The 25,143-nt window shown below is 52.8% G+C and overlaps 1 protein-coding gene across 1 annotated transcript in view; it reads left to right on the plus strand.

Annotated features, from left to right (window-relative positions):
* LOC141977505 (IgGFc-binding protein-like) overlaps nt 1-4,037 on the plus strand; it is a 31,345-nt gene extending 27,308 nt beyond the window's left edge. Inside the window, 3 exon segments of the mRNA XM_074939023.1 lie at nt 572-771; nt 2,606-2,986; nt 3,750-4,037. Coding sequence (XP_074795124.1) covers nt 572-771; nt 2,606-2,986; nt 3,750-4,037 — 869 coding nt within the window.
* Nucleotides 4,038-25,143: the final 21,106 nt, after the last annotated feature.

A 25,143-nucleotide genomic window follows, 5' to 3' on the forward strand; every position in this document is an offset into this window, starting at 1 on the left:
GTGGCTGCCCCCTGCTCCTGGCTGGGATTGGAGAGGTGAGAAACCCAGGTGACTGCCCCCAGCTCCTGGCTGGGATTGGGGAGGCGAGAAGCCCAGGTGGCTGCCTCCTGCTCCTGGCTGGGATTGGGGAGGCGAGAAGCCCAGGTGGCTGCCCCCTGCTCCTGGCTGGGATTGGGGAGGCGAGAAGCCCAGGTGGCTGTCTCCCCAATCCCAGCAGGGAGCCAAGAAGCCCAGGCGGCTGGCCCCTGCTCCCAGTTGGGAGCTGGGAGCCTGGGGAGCTGGCTCCCAGCAGGGAGCTGAAAGCCTTGGCTCTCAGCCCCTCTCACTGGCCCTCTGCAGTCGGTGGAAGTGCTCCTGGTGAGGACATGCATCACTGACAGAAGGAGGGTAGTGTGGACATCAGCCACTGCAGTAATTATATAGGTCGGCTTAAGTCTTTAGTGTAGACATGTCCTTATTCACCTGGTGTATGTGTGATGGATCTAAAACACATGGGTTTGCTGCAGTGTTGCTTGGGCATTTACTCTCTGTTTTATTCCTCTCTCTGTCTCTCATTTGTTTCTCTCTCCAGCTCTGGCCTGCCCGGCCAACAGCCACTACGAGCTGTGCACTAGATCCTGCGATTTCACCTGCGCTGGCTTGTCCACCCCTGCCCAGTGCACCGGGAAGTGTTTTGAAGGCTGCCAGTGCGACGTGGGCTACGCGGCCGACGGGGAGGGGTGCGTCTCCGTGGATGGGTGCGGCTGTGTGCGCGACGGACGCTACATCAGGGTGGGTGCTGGGGTATCGGGGTGTGAAGTTTCTCAGGCCGGCTGCTGCCCTTGCTACCTGCTGACCTGACCGAAACAGGAGGAGGAGGGAGAGGAGCTGAGTTGAGGACACAAGGGGTCCCACTGAAAAAACAAAGAGGGTGTGGTACTTCCCTAAGCTCCACCCACAGAATAAGCTCCACCCACGAGTCACTACTTGGGTTGTACAGACCTTCAAAGTATGAGCTGGTTCCTTGCAGCAGCTGGGGGCAGGAACTGGGAAATGCACACAGACCTCTGAAATTCCTACTATGGAACTAATTGCATCTGGCTATTTCTGGCTCTGACCTAATGAATTGACAGCTTCTTTCAACATCAGAGGGTTGCAATCCACCAACAGCACAGCTGAATTTTGTCCTTTACATCTGGAAGTTTGTGGAGCACTAGTGGTCTTGCAACTAGAGCTGGGTGAATTTTTGCCCCAGACCTTTTGCCCCCCCCCACCAGAGAAAAATTCAGATTCAGTGACACCAAATTGTTTTGCGAATTTGTGTTGGTTTAGTTGAATTATTTCAGCCAAAAAACAACCTGACAAAAAATTCAGAAAAAATCCAAGTGTTTCGTTTCAACATTTTTTAAATGGAACATTTTGATTTTTCGGTTTGGTTTTCTCTTTTAAAATAAAATTAAAGGAAATTTTGAAACCAAGTTCATTTGAACCAAAAAAAAATGGGAAAGTTTTGTTTCAGTGTTGAGCATTCTCAAACACTTGTGGTTGTTTTTGTTAATAAAATTAAAGGAAATCTTGAAACCAGTGGCTTGCGACGCTTTTTGTAGTGAGGAATGCAGGAACTTTTTAATTGAATAAATTCGGCACTAAACTTTCCATCCTGATGAAGAATTCCTGCCACTGGCTCTGTCCTACCGTGGGTAATTCAGTTCTATGCTTCCATGCTGTTGGTCGTCCAACCTTTCTAGTGATGTCCCCCAAAAGTGCCTCCTCCATGTGGAGTCACCTCGCACGGGCGGTGCGTGTGAGGCCACACTGTGCAGAGATTAGACGCTGCTTTGCTGTAGAATGTGTGGTTGTGGGCTGGACGGAACAGTCCCCTGTAGGCTGGATCCATCCCATGGGCTGCCTGTTGGACCAGGTTTTTTGTGAATTCTGGGGCATGCTACTGTTTGAACCAACCGCAAATGTTTTAAAAGGGTCAGCTGTGAAAGAAATCAATTTGGGTTTTTTTTTGGTTCAAATCAGCTTTTCTGTTTCAAAATTTCCTTCAGTTGTATGAATAGAGCCAGTCTCGAGGGTGTAAAAATGATGGACATTGAAACAAAACATTTTGATTTTGTTGAAACAAAATAGTGGGTTTGACCCAAAACTATCTTTTTTGGACTTTGAAATGCCCTGAAAGTTTTGACAAACTTCATTTTCAGTTTGACCTGAAACAATTTCTTTCGGAGTTGCCAGCAAGGCAAAAAAATTGCTGTTCACACAGTTTACTCGTGTCTTTGCTGCTGTTTTCTAGTTGCTCGCTGGTCACTCTGGGGGTGTTTGGATACCACTGGTTCCAGGGATGTTGAGACTTGACTCACTTAAGCTGAAAAATGAAGGGAGAGAAGAAGCCGCTTGAGAGGCTGGAAGCGGGCACCTGAAATCAGGCCTCTCCCGGCCGATCTGGGCAGTCTGTCTTGGCATTATCAGTGCTTCTGCATCTGTTCTTAGCAGGGTTCCCTCAGCTGCCCGCGTCAGGGGTGTTGGGGAGGGAGATATGGCTGCTTCCCGCCACTGATATGGAGACTTGATTCTCTCTCCAGTGAAAATTTAACAGAGTTGTTTGGGAATTTCCCTGCAGGCTGGGGAGAGCGTCGTCTCCGGTGACTGCTCTGAGACGTGCACCTGCCGTGCCACAGCCGGGCTCGTCTGCGAGCCACACAGCTGCCCTGCTGGAGAGGCCTGTGCACTCCAGGATGGGGTGCGCGGCTGCGTGAAGCGGGAAGGCCGGTGCACGCTGCTCCCCGGAGCCCGGCTCACCTCCTTCGATGGCACCTCAGGGAAGGTCCTCGACAGTGGGGCCTATGAGGTGGCTTCGCTCTGCAATGGCAGCGCCCCCTCCTGGTTCAGGGTGGTGGTAGAGGTCCAGCAGTGCAGCAACGGGGGAGTGGTGGCTGGTGCAGCCATCTACGTCTTCTTCCAGGAGGCTTTTGTCGTTGTCAAGAGGAACAAGGAGACGTGGGTAAGAGGGGACTGGGTCAGAACTGGGGCTGAGACACAGGGGAGAGATTCCTTCTATTAGAGCCATGCTCTAACTAAATAATAAAATCCAGGAGTCCTGGCTTCCAGCCCCTCCCCACCTGCTGCTCTAATCCACTAGACCCCACCACTCCCCTCCCCGAGCTGGGGACAGAACCCAGAACCTTGGCTCTCAGCCCCCTCTGCTCTAACCCACTAGACCCCACTCCCCTCCCAGAGCCATGGATAGAACCCAGAAGTCCTGGCTCCCAGCTCCCCTGCTCTAACCCACTAGACCCCACTCTCCTCCAAGAGCAGGGGACAGAACCCAGAAGTCCTGGCTCTCAAACCCTCCTCACCCCACTCCTCTAACCTACTAGAACCCACTCTGCACAGACCCAAGATGTCCATTGCCCCTCCTGTTGTGCATGGACATAATGGTTTTTTACAGTTATTGTAGACAGAGCTGCTGGGAATTAAAATCGTGGGAATATTGAACATCCACTTGAAGCCACTTTTGTGCTGCCCGTTTTGGAAATGGGCCAGGTTTTTATTGACATTTTTCACCGATTTATCAAATTGTTTCTATGCCAAAACGGGTCATTTTCCGAATGGGAAGGGAGAGGAATTCCACACTCCGATGGAGCCAGCTGATCCCGTTGCCCTGTGACGTGGCCCACGGACTCCAGGCCCCGCTGCCCTGCGACGTTGTCACTCAGTCTCACTCACCCCCATGTCTTCCTGTCCTCCCCGTCTGTGTGTTCCAGGTGAACGGGCACCCGGTGCCGCTCCCGGTGAAGATCTCCAGTGTGTCTGTGAGCGAGTCTCAGGGTGGCGTGGCCGTGGTCCAGGCCTCGGGACTGCAGGTTCTGTTCAGTCCCAGTGGGGAGGTGTTGCTGAGAGTCGGCGAGAGTCTGGCTAACAAGCTGTGCGCACCCTGCGGGAACTTCAACGGCGACGTCTCTGATGACCTGCGGCTGCCCAGCGGGGCAGTTACAGGGAACCTCGCGGAGGTCGTTGCTGCCTGGAAGGCCAGAGACTTCTCCAGGTGGTGAGTGGCTCTGCAGACAGCCTATTCTGGCATCCTCAACACCCCATTCTGCGTGTCCAGAGGATGCCCAGATCCCATTGATTTTCAGACCCACACCCCACTTGGTCCCAACCTCTCTCTCAAGCCATCTAGCCAGCATGGCTTCCCACTACATCTCAGCTCTAGTTATCGGTACTCTGGTAGTGGTGGCCCACTGCAGAGCTCACTTCCGGGATCCCTAGCAGTGTTGCCCCCCATCCCGCTGGGTGGGGTTTGCGTTTCATTTTGGCTTTCTCTTTGTCACCGGGTCAGGTACCTCCTGCGATGGTAGGAGTTGCAGGTGCCTCCCGCTGCCAGCAACACAGACCTCCTGCCACACAGCAAGAGAGGCTCCCTGCCCCAGTGTCTCTAACTAGACAAAGGGAAGGATGATCATGCCTGTTTCACAGGTGGGGAAATAGAGGCCCAGAAATCGTGATTTACAACATAGCCCAGAACAGGAGCGGAGACACTGCTGTAGCATTTCAGAACCTAGGAAGCCTGTTTCCCAGCTGGGAACTGAAACAAGATCTCCCATATCAGAATGCTTTAAGTACAAGGCCACTGTGTGTGGATGGGATGAGCCTTGTGTAAAAATTAGGATAGGTTGAAAAATTTCCACCAAAACTTATTTGAAAAATTGGGGTTGTGTTGAAACTATTTCATCACACACGCACGCACGCACGCACGCACGCACGCACGCACGCATTCTCTATCTCTCTCTCTCTCTCTCAAAGTGTCCGTTTGCCAACATGTCACCCTACTAGCCCCCATCTCCTACCATAGTGGAGGATGGTGATGCTACTATGGGGCAGCTCATCTCTGTGGGGAAAGGAGGCCCCTTTGAGATGGAGGTTCTCTCTGGGTGGTGGTGGTGTAGACAGGGCTGCAGGTTGCCTGGAACTCCTGGACGGCTTGGCTCTACGTCTTACTGGTGGAGCAATCAATATTCTACATGGGGTAGTATGCTAGCCCTAGCCCAAGCCCTCCAGGGATAGATAGAGCAGCTGTAGCAGGAGCCACAGATGTCCAAATATTTTGATGTGCTCAGCAAAGGGTCCCCCGCATAGAGGCAGAGTCTATTCTAGTCTTGTGAAGGCCAAAAGTATAATTGGGTTCAAAAAGAACTAGACAAGGTCATGGTGGATAGCCATTGATGGACCTATTAGCCAAGATGGCCAGGAACACAAGCCTTAAGCCTCCAAATGCCAGAACCTGGGACTGGACAACAGGGGATGGATCACTCAAAAATGCCCCATTCTTTTCATTCCCTCTGGTGCATTAGCCCATCAGAGGCAGGCTGCTGGGCTGGCTGGGCCATTGGTCTGATGCAGTGTGGCCGCTTTTATCTTCTACAGCTGGGTGAAGCTTTTTGCTTGAAATTTTTGGCACCAAAGAAATGCAGATTGAGCAACACGGAAAGTTTTGACTTTGCTGAATTGTTTGTGTATGTAAAAACCTTTTACAATTCTGCTGAATCAAAACATTGTTTTGACAGTTTTTGAAACAAAAAGGTTTTATTTTACTTCCAAAGGGACTTTTTCAGGTCTCCTTTACTTGCATTACATTTAAAATGTGGCCACAGACTGTTCTGATTTGGTCAAAACACGTTGCGTTCCAGCTGACACCAATTTTGAGTTTTCAGTTTGCTGAGAGCTTGAACATTTTTGCTCAGACCCAAAATGAATTTTTGGCCTGCGAATCCCCCCACAATCCAGCAGCGGCCCAGCTCTAGTTCACATGTGTTTTTGATCAATGTGGATGCTAATTACTATTGTCTCTTTTAGCAAAGAATAGCTCCACCTGAAACAGTCCAAGATCAGTGCTGCTCCTACACTGGACTCTGCGCATTGTCTAAACAATTGCTAACCACCCCAAGGGACTTGTGATACCTCAGGGCCAGTTGTAAGACACTGTGATATCAGTCTGTCTCTAGAGCAATAAACCCTTGCAATCCTTTCAATACCATCTTCCAGCTTCATTGTCTCACCCTGTGTTCGTGTTACCTTGCTTTTAGCAAGGCAGAGCATTTCAGAGCCACAGGGGGGTTAGCGAATTGTGATTTCATAGACAAGGCCAGATGATTGTAGTCATCTACACACACTGGCCTCCTGCATAAAACAGGACTTCACTGAATTTAATTCCTGCACGAATTAATTGAACGAGAGCAGATCTCTTTGAAAGAGCATCCAATCTTGATTTAAAAGTGATTGGAGAATTCCCCTTGACCCCTGGTAAGATGTTCCCCTGGTTAGTTACCCTCCCATTAAACATTTTGCGCCTTACTTCTGAACTTGTCAGCTTCTATCCATTGGATCTTGTTAGGCCTTGATTTGTGAGATTGAAGAACCTTTACCAAGCTTCTACTCCAGCACACAATAGAGTCCTAGATAGATCAGAACCCCACTATGTCTGAACAGGGCCAGCCACACTGGTACCTACCCTAGTGAGCCCATGGTATAAATAACAGGTTTCAGAGTAACAGCCGTGTTAGTCTGTATTCACAAAAAGAAAAGGAGGACTTGTGGCACCTTAGAGACTAATAAATTGGTTAGTCTCTAAGGTGCCACAAGTACCTCTTTTCTTTTTGGTATAAATAAGTGATCATTTCACCTATGGGAAACCAAGACAGAGTTCCTGATTCTCAGATAAGCAGCAGCAGCATGAAGTCACCTTGACTGAAGGAAGCCCCAGGGCAGATCTGGGATTCAAACCAGCATATCCCACTGCCTTTCAGTCCAAGGCCATCTCAAGGCACTGCTAGGACAACTGTCACTAGGTGTCCAGGCTACAGCGCTTGCAGGAAGAAACTGATGGATGTTTTTAGAAGGTAATCGATGGGTTTTTGTACCAGGCCCTGTTTTTCCATTGACCAAGCATAGTAAGGCCTTAAACAACTTTTAGACACCACAGTAGATCAAGTCTTAGCATCAGGAAGGGTTCTGGTGGCCCTAGCCATTTTGGTTCAAAATTGCCGGGTGGGGGGGGGCGGGGAAGGAGAGGACAAGAGAAAAGGACACAGCTGGTGATCAAACAGCTGCAACCAGGTCTATTACTTGCCACTAAACAGGCTCATAGAAGATCAGGGTTGGAAGAGACCTCAGGAGGTCATTTAGTCCAACCCCCTGCTCAAAGCAGGACCAACACCAACTAAATCATCCCAGCCAGGGCTTTGTCAAGCAGGGACTTAAAAACCTCTAAGGCTGGAGGTTCCACCACCTCCCTAGGTAACCCATTCCAGTGCTTCACCACCCTCCTAGTGAAATAGTGTTTCCGAATATCCAACCTAGACCTCCCCCACTGGAACTTGAGACCATTGCTCGTTGTTCTCTCAGCACCCTTCCATCTCAGCCCAACCTCCCACTGGATTTTAACAGGCTGAAAACCTGAATAACCTCACAGAAAGGAGGGGAAAATGGGTGTCTACAGAGACCCTGGCATGGGGAAGAATGGAGATAAGTGTGCGGGGCACACACCTGCTGCTGTGGTGGAGAAGGAAGACAGAGGGGGATGGGAGAAGGAGCAGCGTGCTGAGCGTAGCCTACATCTTCTGGAAGTTGAGATTCTCATTTTGTGAGTGTTTGACAATGGAGGGTCCTCCCTTTGCCCCCATTGGAAAGATCCCTGACTCATGCCCTAGAGCAGTGGTTTTCAACGTTTTTTTCATTTGCAGCCCCCTTTGGAAATCTGAGACAGTTTGCAGCCCACAAAGGGTCTGCAGAGCCCATGTTGAAAACCACTGCCCTAGAGAGAAAAGTCTTACAAATGGGGAGGAAATAGCCACTGAACACAAAAACATCAAGCCCTGAAGCGTAGCTTGTTCCTTAGTTTCTTCCCACCTCCCTGGGAAAGGGTAAGGGGGAGGGGGAAGAGAAGAGGCTGAATCAGTTAAAAAGGGCAGGGGGAAATCACCAGCTCTAGTCTGCCCTCCTGTAGGTATGGCAGGAGCCACCAGCACCACCCACACTCAAAATCAGACCAATCTCTTACAATGTGCCTTCCTCCCCAACCCAGCCAACCCAGGGAATGGAAGAAGAGAAGCCAAGCATGGCCCATGACTGCAAAGCTTTAGTTTTGAAAAATAGCCACAAGAAGAGTTCCCCCCTTTCCCTGCTTTTCTTTTGAGAAGTTGCCAAAACCCCCTAGATGTGTTTGACAAAGGCTCGTTGCTAGTTTGAAAGGCTGGAAAACCTCCACCAGCTGTATGGACAGTAGAGGAGGGCACTGAAGTTTAGAAACTCACCTTTCCATGAGGGGGGGTCTCATCTCTGGGCCACACAGCAGAGATCACCCTTTGCATGGTACATGGACACCCCAGTTCTCTGGTGTAAATCCAGAGTGACTCCCATTAGAGTCAGGGGACTCATCCAGCTTTACACTAAGATCTAGTTCACAGTATGTGCAAGGCTTGGCGAGTACTAGATAAGGACCTGAACTTGCCTCAAAGTCAGGGCTGCCCCCAGTGTGATGGATACTGTGCTGGGTGGCATCTGTTATTGAATGATTCACGGCAGGGGAACATGGATAATTTCCTTGTGTTAAGTCCCTATTGACAACACTGCCCTGGCACTTGAAGGTGACACCAGAGGAATACACAAGGGACCAGACTGTTCCAAGAGATTTCAGCTTTATTTTGTTACATTTGAACACTGAAGACTTAGTTTGCAGCTCCGAGCCTCTGATCTGGACTGGACCCTCCATTTAGGATTCCTCCACTGCTGGGGGAAAAAAAGCAGAAGGGAAATATAGATCAGTGGGGAGTGGTAGGTCTGACATGGCTGGAACAAGTGACCTCTCAGGAGATGCCATAGCAGGTCAGTGGAGTCCCCCTGTAAGTGGAAGCTCTTCTTATGCCCCGATTTGGAGTATGGCTCTAGTCCCAGTGCAATTTAGCTGCAGTCAGGATTATATCCTGTGTAGCCAGATTTCAAGAGAGCTCCACACCTAGCAGGTCCCCCACCCCATGAGCATTAAATAGAACCCAGGAATTCTGATGCCCAGTGCCTCCCACCCATCCCCCTGGCTCCAACCCACTCCCCTCCCAGAACAGGGGATAGAACCCTGGAGTCCTGGCTCCCAGATCCTTCCCTCCCCCTGTGCCCTACCCACTAGACTCTTCTCCCAAGAGAAGGGTTAGGAACTAGTGGTAATGCCCTTTCAAGGCTGGTGTGGAGGGCATTACAAATCAAGTTAAGCAGGCACCAGTTGGTATTGGGTTAGGGTTGCATGTCTTTCTCAACTCCAGCTGTAGACACATAGAGCCTGGGTCAGGGAGGAAGCCAGCTGCTTTGCATTTATATAGCAGAGGGCAACACCCTTGTTTCATGGCTCGTCCACAGAGCCAGCTGAGAAGTCACTTCATAGATTTAAGGCCAGGAGGGACTGTGATGGCCCATCCAGTCTGAGCACCTGCATGGCACAGGCCAGATATCAGGCAGGGATCCTGTGCGCAGCCCACAGCTTCTTAGGAAGGAGAAAGCCCAATGCACCGCTACAAACTGGGTCAGTTACTGCGAGGTGAGTGCAGTGCTGACAAGAAGCTGGGTGTACTACATCACAAATTGAATCTGGCCCAGTGTGATGCAGTTGCAAACAAGGCTAATATCATTTTGGGGTGTATGCAACAGGAGGGTTGTATGTAAGACACAGAAGGTCACTGTCCGGCTCTGCTCAGCCCTGGTGAGGCCTCAGCTGGAGTTCTGTGTCCAGTTCTGGGCCACATGCTTCAGGAAAGAGGGAGCCAAACTGGACAGAGGCCAGAGGAGAACAACAAAGAGGATCAAAGGATTAGAAAACCTGACCTATGAGGAAAGGTTAAAAACTGCACATGTTTAGTCTTGAGACAAGACTGAGTGGGGACCTGAGAACATAGTTGAAGGCTAAGGGCTGTTGGAGGACAGTGATCAATTGGTCTCCATGTCCACGGAAAGTAGGACAAGCAATAATGGGACTTTGTTTCCTTAAGGCAAGTTGGAAGCCTATTCCAGAGCCTAAGGGAGGTTGTGTGATCTCTGTCATTGGAGGTTTAAGAACAGGTTAGACCAGGGGAGGGCAAACTGTGCCCCTTGGGCCAGATCCAGCCCGTCAGGGCTTTCAATCCAGCCCATGGGATAGCCAGTCCTGGGGCACCGCAGGGCTAAGGCAGGGTCCCTGCCCTGGCCTGCAGGCTCCCTGCCCTCCGCAATTCCCATTAGCTGGGAACGGGGAACCGTGGCCAATGGGAGCTTCGGGGGTGGTACCCACAGGCGAGGGCAGAGTGCAGCAGAGCTACCTGCCCCACCCTACCCCCAGGAGCCACTGCTGGACATGCTGGCCACTTCCGGGAGCAGCGCAGGGCCAGCTGCTGCCACCCCAGAGCTGCTTGAGATAAGTGGCACTGGGCTGGAGCCTGCAACCCAAACCCCTGCCCTGGGCCCTCCCACCCCGTGCCACACCCCAACCTCTTGCCATGAGCCCCTTCCTGCACACTGCACTCCCTGCCCCAGCCCTACATTCAGTTTTCCCCACCCAGATGTGGCTCTTCTGCCAAAAAAAAAAATTGCCCACCCCTGGGTTAGACAAACCTGCCAGGGATGGTCTAGGGTTACTTGGTCCTACCTCAGTGCAGGGGCTGCACAGGATGACAGGATCTCTTCCTGCCCAATATTTCTGTAATGTTGTTATTACCCCATCTTCACAGGGGTGGGAGGATAGCGGTGCCCATCTGTACCATGGGGCACCAACAGAGAAGCTAAGGGACTTGCCCAAAGTCACATAGAGCTTGTGGCAGAGCTGGGGAATTGAACCTGGGTCTGAGTCCCTAAAAAACAGACATCCTGCCTCTATAAGTAGCTTGTATAGCAGCCCTTTGCCATCCCCTCCCCAGAGGGCAGGTGTCCCCCTTCTAGCTAGGAGTTACCATGAAGAGGAGAAATCCTCAGCTACCCAGGAAGCCAGGACCTCCTGGGTGTTGGAGGCTGGTCTCCCTCCACGTGCCATCAAGTCATCCATGCTATCACCATTGAAGTTCCCACAAGCGCCACAGAGCTGAGCAGCGTAGGACCCATTTTCAGTCACCTCCAGCACCCCAGTGGCATTGAGATGGGCCTCCACTTTCTCCATCCTCTGGACCACCATGCCTTGCTGGGACCTGGTTAGAGACAGCTCAGCGTTGATGCTGGTGGGTAGCAAGACCTCCTGGCCATTGACCTAATGGGAGGTTTCAGAGTAACAGCCGTGTTAGTCTGTATTCGCAAAAAGAAAAGGAGGACTTGTGGCACCTTAGAGACTAACCAATTTATTTGAGCATGAGCTTTTGTGAGCTACAGCTCACTTCATCGGATGACCTAATGGGGTGAGGAGAAGGAACAGATTAGAAGGCAGTTGCTCAGCTCTGGTCTCTAGAGCTTGGTATGATGCCTTAGAACAAGAGGTTGGATTTGGGGCCACTTGGGGTCCCCTCCAGTGCTTCACTTCCGATTCTCTAGAAATTGGCTGCTGTTGGGTTGCTTGCACCTTTGGAGACCAGATACCACTCTAAATGGGCCCCTGGCCAGGCCTACCTCCCCACCCCAGTGCCCTTGGTTCTCATGTATGAGACATCTGCCCTCACCATTCAGGTGAGCAGCCCACGCAGTAGTTTTTGTGTGGCTAGAGATGTGCTGCTAGTGTATTATTGCCATCTACTGGCTGGAAAAAGCTGTCTAGCCATGTTTCATAATCCCTATACTGCAGGGAGCCAGGTGATTTTCCTGATAAACCTGTGTATTTGTGATAAAGGCAATCCTAAATTACATCCCAATGGATCAAAGAGATCATCTAACCTGCCCTACTGGGGCAGTTCTTACCCAGGCTGTGCCCTCTTTGTCAGTGGCAATGAAGACTGCACTGAGGAACATGTACACCATGGCCACGTGTCTGGCATCTGGCTGGCATTGCCAGCTCTCTAGCACAATCCTGAACCAGCCGGTGGTGTTCTGCTCGCAGACCCTGCTCACATCATGGGCCCCACTGGTCGGGGCTGCTCCGGACAAGCCATCGAAGGTGGAGAGGAGCTGCCTGGGGGCCGCCAGGCAGGGGCGCCGCTCAGCATAGCACCCTTGCATACTGTTCCTCAGCCCGCAGGGCCTTCTGCTTGGGCACCGGTGAGGGGTGCAGGTCAGACTCCCTGAGGGGAGGCAGACAGGAGCGATTCCCCAGCTGGAGAGAAGGAGAGAGTGGTAGAGAAGGGAACTGAAGCCAGGCTAGTGCCATCTACCTGCTGAGAGACCTAGTGCCAACCCAGGCAGAGCTAGCATAGCCTGTTTGGGTTAAAGGTGACCCTTTAGCCCCATCCAGCAGGGCTGGCTTTTGCCTAGAGCTAGTCTGGGATCCTGAGGCCAGAAGGCAGCATCAGTTTCACCCAGATGCCCTGGTCTTGGGCCCAACAACTGCAGTTAGAGCAAAGTGAGTCAGTCTTCAGGAGGAGTGTGTGCCCACACGCTACATGCAGAAGGCACCTCAGGGTCTCCTGTTGCCAGTGCCCAGGACATCCCGGTGATCTGCACTCCTGGGGGCAGAGCAGGCTGCTAGAGGTGCACTGAGCTGTTGAAGAGGTACCATTGGAAGCCTCTGGCATCTACAATGGAGTCTGGACCCAAGTCCCATTCTTCACACAGGCCTGCTCAAAACCTACCTGAGAGGCTGACTACTGGGTTGGGTTGGGTTGGGTTGGGTTGGGCTGAGGGAGGGTGGAGGGGAAGAGAAGAGGGTGTTGCTGGCAGCAAGGACTCCTGGGTTCTATCCCCAGGTCTTGCACTTACAAAAAATTCTTCACAGCCTTCTTGGGCAAGATGCTTCCCTTCCATGCCCCACCTCTAAAGTGGGGAAGCTTGACTACTTAATGGGGCTGTTGAGGCTAGTGTCTCACTAGATAAAATCCTCTAGCCTGTCAGCTTAGCCCAGGCTCTCAAGAGCCTTTTCCTTCATGAAAGGCTGGGTAGGATTCCTGTTGTGGAACTAGACTAATGTAAGGGGCAGTTTATACAGATGTTAAATTGAGGCACAGGGGAAGCCACTGAGCAAGTTGGCAGTGGGGGAGGGAAGAGAACCTGGCTTCTGGTTGCCCCTGCTCTAACCATTAGACCCCCATCCCAGAGCTAGGGACAGAACCCAGGAGTTCTGGCTACAAGCTCTAACTACTGTTGGGAGGGGTCCCCCTCAGATGGCATTCTCACCTGCAGATATTGCCCTTCATATGTGGTGCAGCCACGGGTATCCAGGGACACACATGCTTCTCCGTCTGAGGCCAAGCCCCGCTCACACTGGCAGCCCTCAAAACATCTGGCCAGGCCAGCGATGGTGATGCACTTCATGTCACATGTGTGCGTGCAGAGCTTGTAGTGGCTGCGTGCTGGGCAGGAGAGGGCTAAGGAGGGAAAAGAGCCCAGAGCTGAGACCTGGCTGAGCACAGCAGTGCTAGAGGACAACCTCTAGATTGCCCCCCATTGAGACCAGCTCTTCACTCTGCCAGACCTGCTCCAGACAGGGCCCGGGCTGAGCCATGGCAGATGCCAACAAGGAGGGTGGGTGCTAGTCAGTCAAACTCAGATGGGCAGACCCCATCCCCACTAGTATCTTTGCCCCTGCTCCCAGCCAGGCCAACATCTGCTCCCACCTGCTGCTGTTACCAGCGGCTCCCAAGGAAGGGTGCCAGGAGTACAGAATAGCCCCCAGCCGGGGAAGTTTGCCAGCCCCCTCCCCCTTGCAATATGTTGAGGTTGTCATCTGTAGAGCAACAAGTGGTCTCTTTGCAGGTCACCACCTCACGTGGCCAGGGACCTTTATTACAACCCTAGGGGGTCTGCCTACATTGCCCACTAAGCTGGGGCAGTGACTCAGGTTTGAGCCCAAGCCCCTGCCTTCTGTCCAAACACAAAACTAGTCTGATTCCGGTCAGGCATTGAGGACCAAGGTCCTGGACCCTGCCAGAGGATGGGTCAGAGCCAGAGAGTCCTGCTGTGAGTTGGTCCAAGCCCTGTCATTTTGTTGTGTGGACAACTCAAGGGGCAAGCCAGAGTCAGGTCTGTGCAGTGCAGTATGGAGGTGTTAGCATGGCTGGGAGACCCCCCATCCACGCATTGAAAACTGAGGTTCACAATGCACTGGGGATGCTCACATGGGGGCTTAGAAACACTGAGTCCAGAAGCTGGACTGCCACTGACCCAGTTTTCCAGTGCACTGCAGACATACTGCGCTGGGGGCCTCGTGCAGGTTAGTGTCCCATTGTGCCTAGGTCCTGCACATAGTGGAGAGAAGGCAGCGGGTGGGAGAGAAGAGACTCGTCTGGGAATCGCACGGCCAGCCAGTGCTAGAGCTGTGACTAGAACCCAGGAGTCCCATTTCTCAGCCCCACGTCCTGATACACTGATTACGTCATTGAATGGCTAAGGCCTCCAGAAAGTCTAAGGGTGCAGCACCATCTGGGACAGAGGGTTTGGGGTGAGTCCCACCCCTTTCCTCATCGGCAGCCAACAAGATGGTGGGATGGAGTCATGTGCAAGGACTGTGGGAGGTGTGGCTCTGTAGCCCACACATTCCAGGCCATTCTGCATGCGGTCTCTGCCCCAGGCCATGCTACACCACAGAACCCCTTGCCATGCAGAGGGGCTCATGGGTGGCAGACACCTCCACCCCTTGAGCATGCACATTGTCACACCCCTGCTGATAGCCACCCGCTGGTGGTTCCAGGCAGGGCCACTTATGGCAGAAGGAGTTGTTCCTCCAGGGCTCCACTGGGCACCAGCTTCTTGGCATGCTGCAGCATAGGTCTCAAGGCTCTGGCACAGTAAAGCTGGGTCCCATCCTGCCATGCAAAGCTGGGAGATGCAGGCGTTGACATGCATTACGCCGCTGACCAAGGCATGGCATCTCATGAAGGGTCCATCAGCAGCAGAGAGCCTGCCGCATGAATCTTCTCTGGCATAGTTGTCCTCCTGGGTGCATGGGAGAGGAGCTATTGTCTCCTGCACCTGGGGGGCGCATGGGGCCATGGCACCCCACACCAAGGCCAGGGCCCTCTTGGATTCCCAGGAGTCATTGCAGTGGCCACATACCTGGTAGGCTCCCAGGAGCCCTTCCTGAGCACTCCTGGCTCTCTATTAGAAAAAGCACATTGCCACGGTTTCTCTCTAGCCCAGACCAATGTCCAGCCCCCAAGGAATGCCCAAGCTGGCCCAATCTACTGCAGAAGGGCTCAGATCTCCAGAGCTCTGCAGTCACCCCAGCAGCCTGGCAGGCCGCGGCGTAGCTGGCGAGGATCTGGCACATGACAGCCTGCTGCCCCCTGAAGGAGCAATAGTTGTACGTGCCGTGTTGGAAGTAGCCCTCGGCGGGGCTTTGCAGTGGTGCTCTCAGAGCGGCCCTAGGATCACTTGTTAGGATCATCCCGCGCTCCCCACGGATTCACCTCTCTTTCCTCTAGATGGATGCTAAGTTGGAACACTCACCCTTGTCAGCTTCGGTGCAGTCAAACATTTCCGCCACCTGCCAGCTCTGCCCAAAGGCCGTTGCATTCGGGGCCACTCTGCCGTCCTTCCTGATCAGCTTGTCTCCCTTGTCACCACTGAAGTTCCCACAGAGACTGCACATGGCGCTGGTGTAGGTGCTCGGGGCAGTGAGGGTGACCTGGCCCTGCCAGTCGAAGGTGATGATGAGATGGAAGTTGGTCTGGATCACTGCATCCTACCCTGTCTGGTACATGGAGATTTTGCCGTCATCAGTGCTATATGGCAGGTTGATCAGTGAGCCGTTCAGCTGTGAGCAATTGCAAAGTGATCTGTGGAAATGAAATGCATATACAAGGATTTACTAACAGGAAGTGTTGGTGGGCATTGAAGAAACCACTGCAGCCAGGGCCCACCTGAAAGGAAGGGGGCTGAATGGTGAGCCCATTGGGACCAAAGAGTCTTTTGGTTTGTGTTTATGTTGGACCCAGGAGGGGTTGGACTCTTTCAGTGTCTAGGCCAGAGCACTGAGCTACATCCATATCAGAAATGTGATGGAGACTCCATTGAGGAAACTGAGGTAGGGCTGCTGCAGTGCTGTGACATGCCACTAAGTGGTGCGTAGGCAGGGCATCACACTCACGGGGATGATGACAAAACATAACAATGAAGAAAGGCTTGAAGATGATCATGCTGAGAAATCCAACACTGAAAAAATGCTTTAAAATGTCGATGACAAAACCCAACAATGGAGAAAGGATCAAAGATGATGACAGTGAAACCCAACAAGGAAGTAAGACTTGATAAGAATGACAACGATGAAACAGAAAGAGGAAGAAAGGCTCAATAATGATGACTACTAAATACAAAAGTGAAGAATGGTTGTTGTCAGCCTAATTGGGTATGTCTCCCTTTCTGTATTTGGTCATCAGGCCTGACTTAGGAACGAAGCAAGCTCAGTGACAAGCGATGATGACCAAACATGCAATGTAGAATGGCTGGCTGATGCCAATAACTAACCCCAAATGGGAAGAAAGAGGCTGGGTCACAATGACAGGAAAGAAACCCAAAGATGAAAAAGATTCAGTGATGATGACAAAAAATTCACTGATGATGATGATGATGAAACACAGAAGGGAAGAAAGACACAATGATGACAATAAACAAATGCAAAACTGACAAAAAGATGGATGGGCTGACAGCAAACAGACCAAACTGAAGAGAGGCTTGGTGACAGCGACAATGATGATGACCAAACCTACAAATGAAGAATGGCTGTCATCATTGTCAAGGTTGTATTCAGATTTATTTTTCATCATGGTCATAATCATGATCATCAAGCCAAACATTGAAATGAAGGACAGATCAACACCAAAATGTAGAAAGACTCAATGATGATGATGACAAAGATGCTGATGGTAAAACCTGAAAATGAAGAAAACTGGATGAACACTGACACTGAAATGAAGGAAGCCACCTTGACGATGACCAAACACAAAAATGGAGAGGCTCAACTACAATGGCCATCACAAAACATAGAAGGCTGTAGGAAGATGACAACCAAATGCAAATCAAAGATGATGCTGATGAAATATGAAAAGGAAGCAAGGAAACTTGATAACAATGACCACAGCGATGAGCAAACACAAAAACAAAGAATTGCTGTTGTCAACATCATTGCGTCAAGCCCAACAACAAAATAAAGAAAGCCTTGATAACAGTGACTGAACCCGAAAATGGAGAGAGGCTCAACAATGACAACAACCACATAAAAAACTGAAGAAAGATGGGCTGAGGATACAGAAGAGGCTTGGTGATGGCCATGACAACGAAACTCATCATACGAAGGAAGGTTCCACATTGATGACACACCACAAAGATGAAGAAGCTTGATGGCAAAATGGAAGAAGACATGAAAATGTCAGAACACAAAAGGTAGGGGAAAGTCCCGCTCCCTCAAGAAGCAACAAATACAAGAGAAGGGGAGAAAATACAATTGATGAACAAACACATGCACACACAGGTGCTGACCATGTGTGAATGTGAAAAAGAAGAGATGACAACCAAAACTTAAGGAGACAGGTAAGACAATGGTTGCACACTCAAAGAACAAGAAAGACCAGAAGAAAAAAAGAAGAAAATCCTGGTGATGTGATGAAAGGGGGAATTTTCTGTAATATTTTTATGAAAGATATCCATGGCAGTAACGTATTTGACTAGGGTTTGCTAGCCAGTGAGTGCAGAAGAATTAAACAGCCGCTGTTGAGGCAGAACAGGAGATTTGAGGTGTTTGGGTCACATAACTGTCTGCTGTGATATGGCTGGGTTGTGAAGGACTCGCTGAAACCAATCCATATCAACAGAGATTCCAGTCAGGTGATGCGAACCGCAAGGACTGAACAACTGACATCTAACAGTGGGAGGGCCAGGCAAGCGGAGCATGCGGACCCAGCCTGGTCTGCAGGAGGAGGAGAATGGCACGAGCTATGTCAGGGGTCTGAGGTACGAGCAGAGCTCATGGAGACACTTGTGGAAATCACCAGGGTCTAAGAGACAAAGGGATGGGTACTGAGAAGAGAAGCAAAGATGGTTCCTTCAGCAGCGTGCCTCCAGAGGGCCTCGGTGTTCGTCAGTCTGAACTCGGCCATAACCTTTGCGTCTCTGTGCTGACCTAGGGACAGGCCCGGCACAACCCACTAGGCAAACTAGGCAGCTGCCTAGGGCGCCAAGATTTGTGGGCGCCGGCCTGCCGCCAAAAAACAGTTCCCCAATAGAGGACCAGATGGCAATCAAGACGCTGGCTGCAGATCGCAGACTGCAGGGAGGGAGGAGTAAGAACTACACTCCCAATGAATTGCTCTCCTGCCATTTAGAAAGCCAGCAATTAGTGAAGTCCTTTGATTAGATCGCAGACTGTAGGGGGGACATGATAAGAACCACCCGCTCCCAATGAATTGATCTCCGACAACTCCTGCCAACGCCATTTAGAAAGCCAGTGACAGTGAAGTCCTTTGATTAGATCGCAGACTGTAGGGAGGACGTGTGTGATAAGAACCATGCACGCTTCCAGTGAATTGCACTCCTGCCATTTAGAAAGCCAGCGAAGTCCTCTGATTGTGAATCGATAATTCTACAGATTGCTGAGTTGGTAGGTACATTATCCTAATCCTGCCTGCCCCGCGCTCCCCCCTGCCGGAGCGAGAGCCCAGCATTTAACTCCCCAACCCGGGTGCAGGACGGACTCATGAAGGCAAAGCAGGCAACACGCTCCCATTGCCCTGTTGCTTGCAAGTGATTTGGCCGCAGCTGCAAGCCAGCCAGGGGGACTGGAGAGGAGAGCGCCTGTTTCACCTTTGAATCCTACGCCGCCCCCCAGGGCCCGGCCAAAGTTCCAAACCCAGATTGCGCCCTCTCCTCCCTCCACACCCAAACCCGGTCTGCTTCCCTTCCCCTCCCAGGGCCCAGCCAAACCAGTGACTGAACCCGGTCTACTTCCAGTCCCCTTGCACTCCCTGGACCCCAGCCAAAACCCGAATCCCCACTGACCGAACCCAGTCTGCGACTGCTTCCCTTCCGCTCCCCGACCCCAGCCAAACCGAACCCCCACTGACCAAACCCAGTCTGCGACTGCTTCCCTTCCACTCCCCGACCCCAGCCAAACCGAACCCCCACTGATCAAACCCAGTCTGCTACTGCTTCCCTTCCGCTCCCCGACCCCAGCCAAAACCCGAACCCCCACTGACCGAACCCAGTCTGCGACTGCTTCCCTTCCACTCCCCGACCCCAGCCAAACCAGAACCCCCACTGATTGAACCCAGTCTGCGACTGTTTCCTTTCCGCTCCCCGACCCCAGCCAAAACCCGAACCCCCACTGATCAAACCCAGTCTGCGACTGCTTCCCTTCCACTCCCCGACCCCAGCCAAAACCCGAACCCCCACTGACCGAACCCAGTCTGCGACTGCTTCCCTTCTGCTCCCCGACCCCAGCCAAACCTGAACCCCCACTGACCGAACCCAGTCTGCGACTGCTTCCCTTCCGCTCCCCGACCCCAGCCAAACCCAAACCCCCACTGATTGAACCCAGTCTGCGACTGTTTCCTTTCCGCTCCCCGACCCCAGCCAAAACCCGAACCCCCACTGATCAAACCCAGTCTGCGACTGCTTCCCTTCCACTCCCCGACCCCAGCCAAAACCCGAACCCCCACTGACCGAACCCAGTCTGCGACTGCTTCCCTTCCACTCCCCGACCCCAGCCAAACCAGAACCCCCACTGACCGAACCCAGTCTGCGACTGCTTCCCTTCCACTCCCCGACCCCAGCCAAAACCCGAACCTCCACTGATCAAACCCAGTCTGCTACTGCTTCCCTTCCACTCCCCGACCCCAGCCAAAACCCGAACCCCCACTGACCGAACCCAGTCTGCGACTGCTTCCCTTCCGCTCCCCGACCCCAGCCAAACCTGAACCCCCACTGACTGAACCCAGTCTGCGACTGCTTCCCTTCCACTCCCCGACCCCAGCCAAACCAGAACCCCCACTGACCGAACCCAGTCTGCGACTGCTTCCCTTCCGCTCCCCGACCCCAGCCAAACCCAAACCCCCACTGATTGAACCCAGTCTGCGACTGTTTCCTTTCCGCTCCCCGACCCCAGCCAAAACCCGAACCCCCACTGACCGAACCCAGTCTGCGACTGCTTCCCTTCCACTCCCCGACCCCAGCCAAACTGAACCCCCACTGATCAAACCCAGTCTGCTACTGCTTCCCTTCCACTCCCCGACCCCAGCCAAACCTGAACCCCCACTGACCGAACCCAGTCTGCGACTGCTTCCCTTCCGCTCCCCGACCCCAGCCAAAACCCGAACCTCCACTGATCAAACCCAGTCTGCGACTGCTTCCCTTCTGCTCCCCAACCCCAGCCAAACCTGAACCCCCACTGATTGAACCCAGTCTGCGACTGCTTCCCTTCCACTCCCCGACCCCAGCCAAACCTGAACCCCCACTGACCGAACCCAGTCTGCGACTGCTTCCCTTCTGCTCCCCAACCCCAGCCAAACCTGAACCCCCACTGATTGAACCCAGTCTGCTACTGCTTCCCTTCTGCTCCCCGACCCCAGCCAAAACCCGAACCTCCACTGATCAAACCCAGTCTGCGACTGCTTCCCTTCTGCTCCCCAACCCCAGCCAAACCGAACCCCCACTGATCAAACCCAGTCTGCGACTGCTTCCCTTCTGCTCCCCGACCCCAGCCAAACCTGAACCCCCACTGACCGAACCCAGTCTGCGACTGCTTCCCTTCCACTCCCCGACCCCAGCCAAAACCCAAACCCCCACTGACCGAACCCAGTCTGCGACTGCTTCCCTTCTGCTCCCCGACCCCAGCCAAAACCCGAACCTCCACTGATCGAACCCAGTCTGCGACTGCTTCCCTTCTGCTCCCCGACCCCAGCCAAAACCCGAACCCCCACTGACCGAACCCAGTCTGCGACTGCTTCCCTTCCGCTCCCCGACCCCAGCCAAAACCCGAACCCCCACTGACCGAACCCAGTCTGCTTCTCTGCTCCCCAGCCAAACCCAATCCCCCGGCCCCAGCCACTGACCCGAACCCAGTCTGCTTCTTCCCTTCTCCTCCCAGCCAAACTCGAACCATGAACCGTCACTGACCAAATCCGGTCTGCTTCCCTTCCCCTCCCCAGCCAAACCCGATCCTCCCAGTGACTGAACCCGGGCTGCTTCCCTTCCCCACCTAACTCATTGATGAAATTCAAAGAGTGACTTTGGTAAGTGACATGTTCTCTATCCTTTACTTTTAATAGTGAACAAGAGAAAGACCTGATCAGAATAAAATTTCATTTTTTTCGTTTTCAGGTGATGCAGCCCCATGGCAGATAGAGAAAAATTGTCTGGGGCACAGTTTCGTAAGCGGAAGGCTGCAGTCTTCATTTTGGAAAGTTTTTAATAAGCGATGCTCCAGGGGGATGGAGGGGGCAAGGTGGAAGTTTCACCTAGGGTGCAAAATATCCTTGCACCGGCCCTGCCTAGGGACTTTCAAATTCTGTAGCCAGGGGACTAATGAATCATTACCTTCTTTTGAAAAAGGCTGCCGGTGTCACTGCAAATACTCATTGAGAGCCTTGCGCCCTGAAGGGGCAGAGACAAGCCACCCGCAGGAGTCTGGCGTGGCTGAATTCACTGCAAGGAGCCACCGGGAGAGACAGGGTTTGCTGCTGCCCCAAGGCCCAGAATCAGAGTGGTGGAGGCCACATGCCTGCCCCGTGGAACTGTGTGGACCCTTGGGGTTTGGCCCTCTAAAGAGGGCACTCCCGATGGTTATGGGCTGGAGCATAGGCCAGACCCTGTGACTCCATGACAGAAGAGAACCCAGCACAGGACAGTTAAATGACAAAGAAGCTCCCAGCTCACCACACAAAAAGGGCAGGACAAATGATGACAGAAGACTGAAAGAAGAAGGGAGCGATGTCTGAACTCACCAGGAATCTGCCTGGATAGTCCCTGCTGACCATGATGTTCACTCCGTACACTCGGACCTCCACGGTTCTGGTGAAGGACACGGCTCGGTGGCTCCTGTGGTCATTCTGCACCAGGACCTGGAAATCCACCAGCTCTTCCTGCTCCTGGCACCTCCCAGCCAATTGATACTGGCAGCTGCCCTGGAAGTTGAACCTGTGCCTGTCGAAGCTGGTGTAGTGAGGGTCCCCAGAAGCAGAACAGGTTCTGTAGCTGCTGGGGTAGCAGTTCTGGATGCCATTCTCCACCCGGCACTGCTCCCCAGTCCTGCAGCCCGTGGCCTGGCAGCTCACTTGCCTGCTCTGTGGGTCACACACGCAGCATCTGGTGCAGGTGCTGTCCCCCCAGAATGGCTCTCCAGGACCATAGAGATGCCCCTGGAACTCGCACCCGCAGCAAGCCTTGTGGATGCATTTCCCAGCATCCAGCACGAAGCCCTCGTTGCACTGGCAGGTCTCCATGCAGGGTGAGGAGCAGTTGTTAGGGGCCGCCTGGTCATTGCAGGTGGCAGGACACACGGAGCCGCAGAGCTGGTACTGGCTGCTCTCCGGACAGGGCAGAGCTGTCAAAGGGATGGGACACGGGGGTTGCTGGGAATATCGCTGCATTTGGCCAGCTTAGCACAGTGCTGAGGGTCCCAGCTAAATGCTCTTCAGCAGAGCAGCCCCTAACAATGCCCCGAACCTGCCATAAGCTCTGACCCATAGACTTGGGGCTGGCAGAGCCCCATCAGGTCCCATCTTCTCCGGCTCCCACAAGCTCTATTCTCCAGTTACAAGGCTTCATAGATTTATAGATTCGTAGATTAGAAGGGGCCATTGTGATCATCTAGTCTGACCTCCTGCAGAACACAGGCTGGAGAACTGCCCCTGCATAATTCCTGGTTGAATTAGAGCAGATGTTTAGGAAGAAAATCCCAGTTTGATTGAATTGCCTGTGGTGGAGAATCCACCGTGACCCTTGGCAAATCGTTCTGGGGGTTAATTTCCCTCATTGTTAAAAATTTGTGCCTGATTTCCAGCCTGAATTTGGAGCTTATGAGATCTCTGTCTGCTAGGCCGAAGAGCCCATTATCAGGATTGTGTTCCCCATGTAGGCACTGAGAGACTAGGACCAACTTGTGGGCATCTGGCTGCATTTAACAACTTTATTGCCCCCTTGCCCCCTACTGGAATGTGTTGGTTTTGTTTGTGTGCGGTTCTGCCCTGAAAAGCGACGTAGCAAAGGCTCTTCTGGCCCAACCCGGGGTGGTCAGGGTCACCACTGCTGATCGGAGGGACAAACACATGTTGTTTCTGCTTTTCGTTCTCAGGAGCCCAGCGATGGGAGAAGGGGCTGGAGGGCTTTTTGTGCACCATCAACAGAATGACTTCCTTGGGGAGAAGATCCCATGGCCCCATAGATCTCCCTATTAGCACGTGCTCCCTGCTGGTTTCCCCTGAGCTCATGCTCTTCCCATTTCCTTTGGGGACACCCTACACATTTCCCTTCCCCAAGGGTGTACTCACGGCACCCCGCCGGTGTCCTCTCCCTGGCAGGCATCAGCGTAGCTCGTCAGTGCCTGGCACAGCATCTCCTCGAGGCCGTCGTTCATGCACAGGTCGTAGACGCAGTTCTCCAGGTAGATTTTGGGGTCGATCACGGAGTGGCAGCGGCTGAAGGGGCCACTCGCCTTTTTGGTGATCCAGCCGCAGAAGGGCTCAGCTTTGAACCTGCCGACCAGCTCTGGGGAGCAGCTCTTGCACTCCCCGTGGCAGTCGTCCCAGCAGAACCTGTCCCCATTCTCCACCTTCCAGCTCTTCCCGAAGTCCACGGGGCTGGCAGCCAGTGCTCCCCTGGGGGTGGCAAAGTCGTCCCTGGCGTCCCCGTTGTAGTTGCCGCACAGGCCGCACACATGCTCCCAGAAGCTGCTGGAGATCTTCACCACCAGGGAGCTGCCCCAGTCATAGGAGACCCTCAGGGAGAAGTCAGTCTCGATGACCACGGAGACCCCCCTCTGATACACCCTCAGCTTCCCCTTGAGCAGGGAGATGGGGAGGTGGGAGCGCTGGGCATTCACCCGGGGAGGGGAATAGAAGGTGACAATTACCCGTGTGGAGCTGAGACATAATGTCTGCCAAAGGACAGGGCACTAGACTGGGTGCCAGGACTCCTGGGTTCTCTCCCCAGCTCTGGGCACGGGGTGGGGTCGAGTGGGTTGGAGCATGGGGGCTGGGAGTCAGGACTCCTGGGTTCTATCCCTGGCTCTGGGTGTGACATGTGGTACCTCACAGTAGCACCCTGGAGCCCCCATAGTCACCACTGTGATATGGTTACGATGTGTTTGGTATGATCCATGCCTTGTGAGGTATCGTCTTGCTCTGTGGAATATTAATAACCAGTTGCATTGTATGCACTAGCGTTGTGTGTGGAGTAATGGGGAATTGCTACCCGTGCTGCTGATATACGTTGTGAGGTTGGGAACACCCACGACCAGCCTTTCAGTTGCAGCAAAGGAGGGCCAGACAGGTTTTAATGGCTCATCTAGAAGAATCACCTATCCCGGAGACTTCTCAGAGAAGGCACCTACACCACGGCAGCTAACAAACCCATGTCACAGCTTCTTTCACAGATCTTTCTAGTAGCTGGAAGGAAGGAAGTAAAAAAGAAGGGCAGAGACACCATCAGTGGGCCTCTCCCCCTTCATCTCAACACCTGCAAGATCGCCTGGAAAACAAAGATTTTGGACCAAGGAGATTGGTCCCAGGCTGGGAGGGGTCCAGTCTGTGTACTGAAGAATCGTGAGCTGCCTGCACCATTTGTTAGGGTGAGGAACTGCTTGATTCAAATCTTGCTTAGTCTGTTTAAATTAGAATTTAGATTGTGAATTTATTTTTATTTCTTAGGTAACCATCTCTGATCTCTATGCCTGCCACTGTTCAATATCTTTATTAATGATCTGGATGACGGGATGGATTGCACCCTCAGCAAGTTCTCAGATGACACTAAGCTTTAGGGAGAGGTAGATACGCTGGAGGGTAAGGATAGGGTCCAGAGTGACCTAGACAAATTGGAGGATTGGGCCAAAACAAATCTGATGAGGCTCAACAAGGACAAGTGCAGTGT

The sequence above is a fragment of the Natator depressus genome, chromosome 24 (genome assembly GCF_965152275.1).
Source record: "Natator depressus isolate rNatDep1 chromosome 24, rNatDep2.hap1, whole genome shotgun sequence".
Taxonomy (NCBI): Eukaryota; Metazoa; Chordata; order Testudines; family Cheloniidae; genus Natator; species Natator depressus.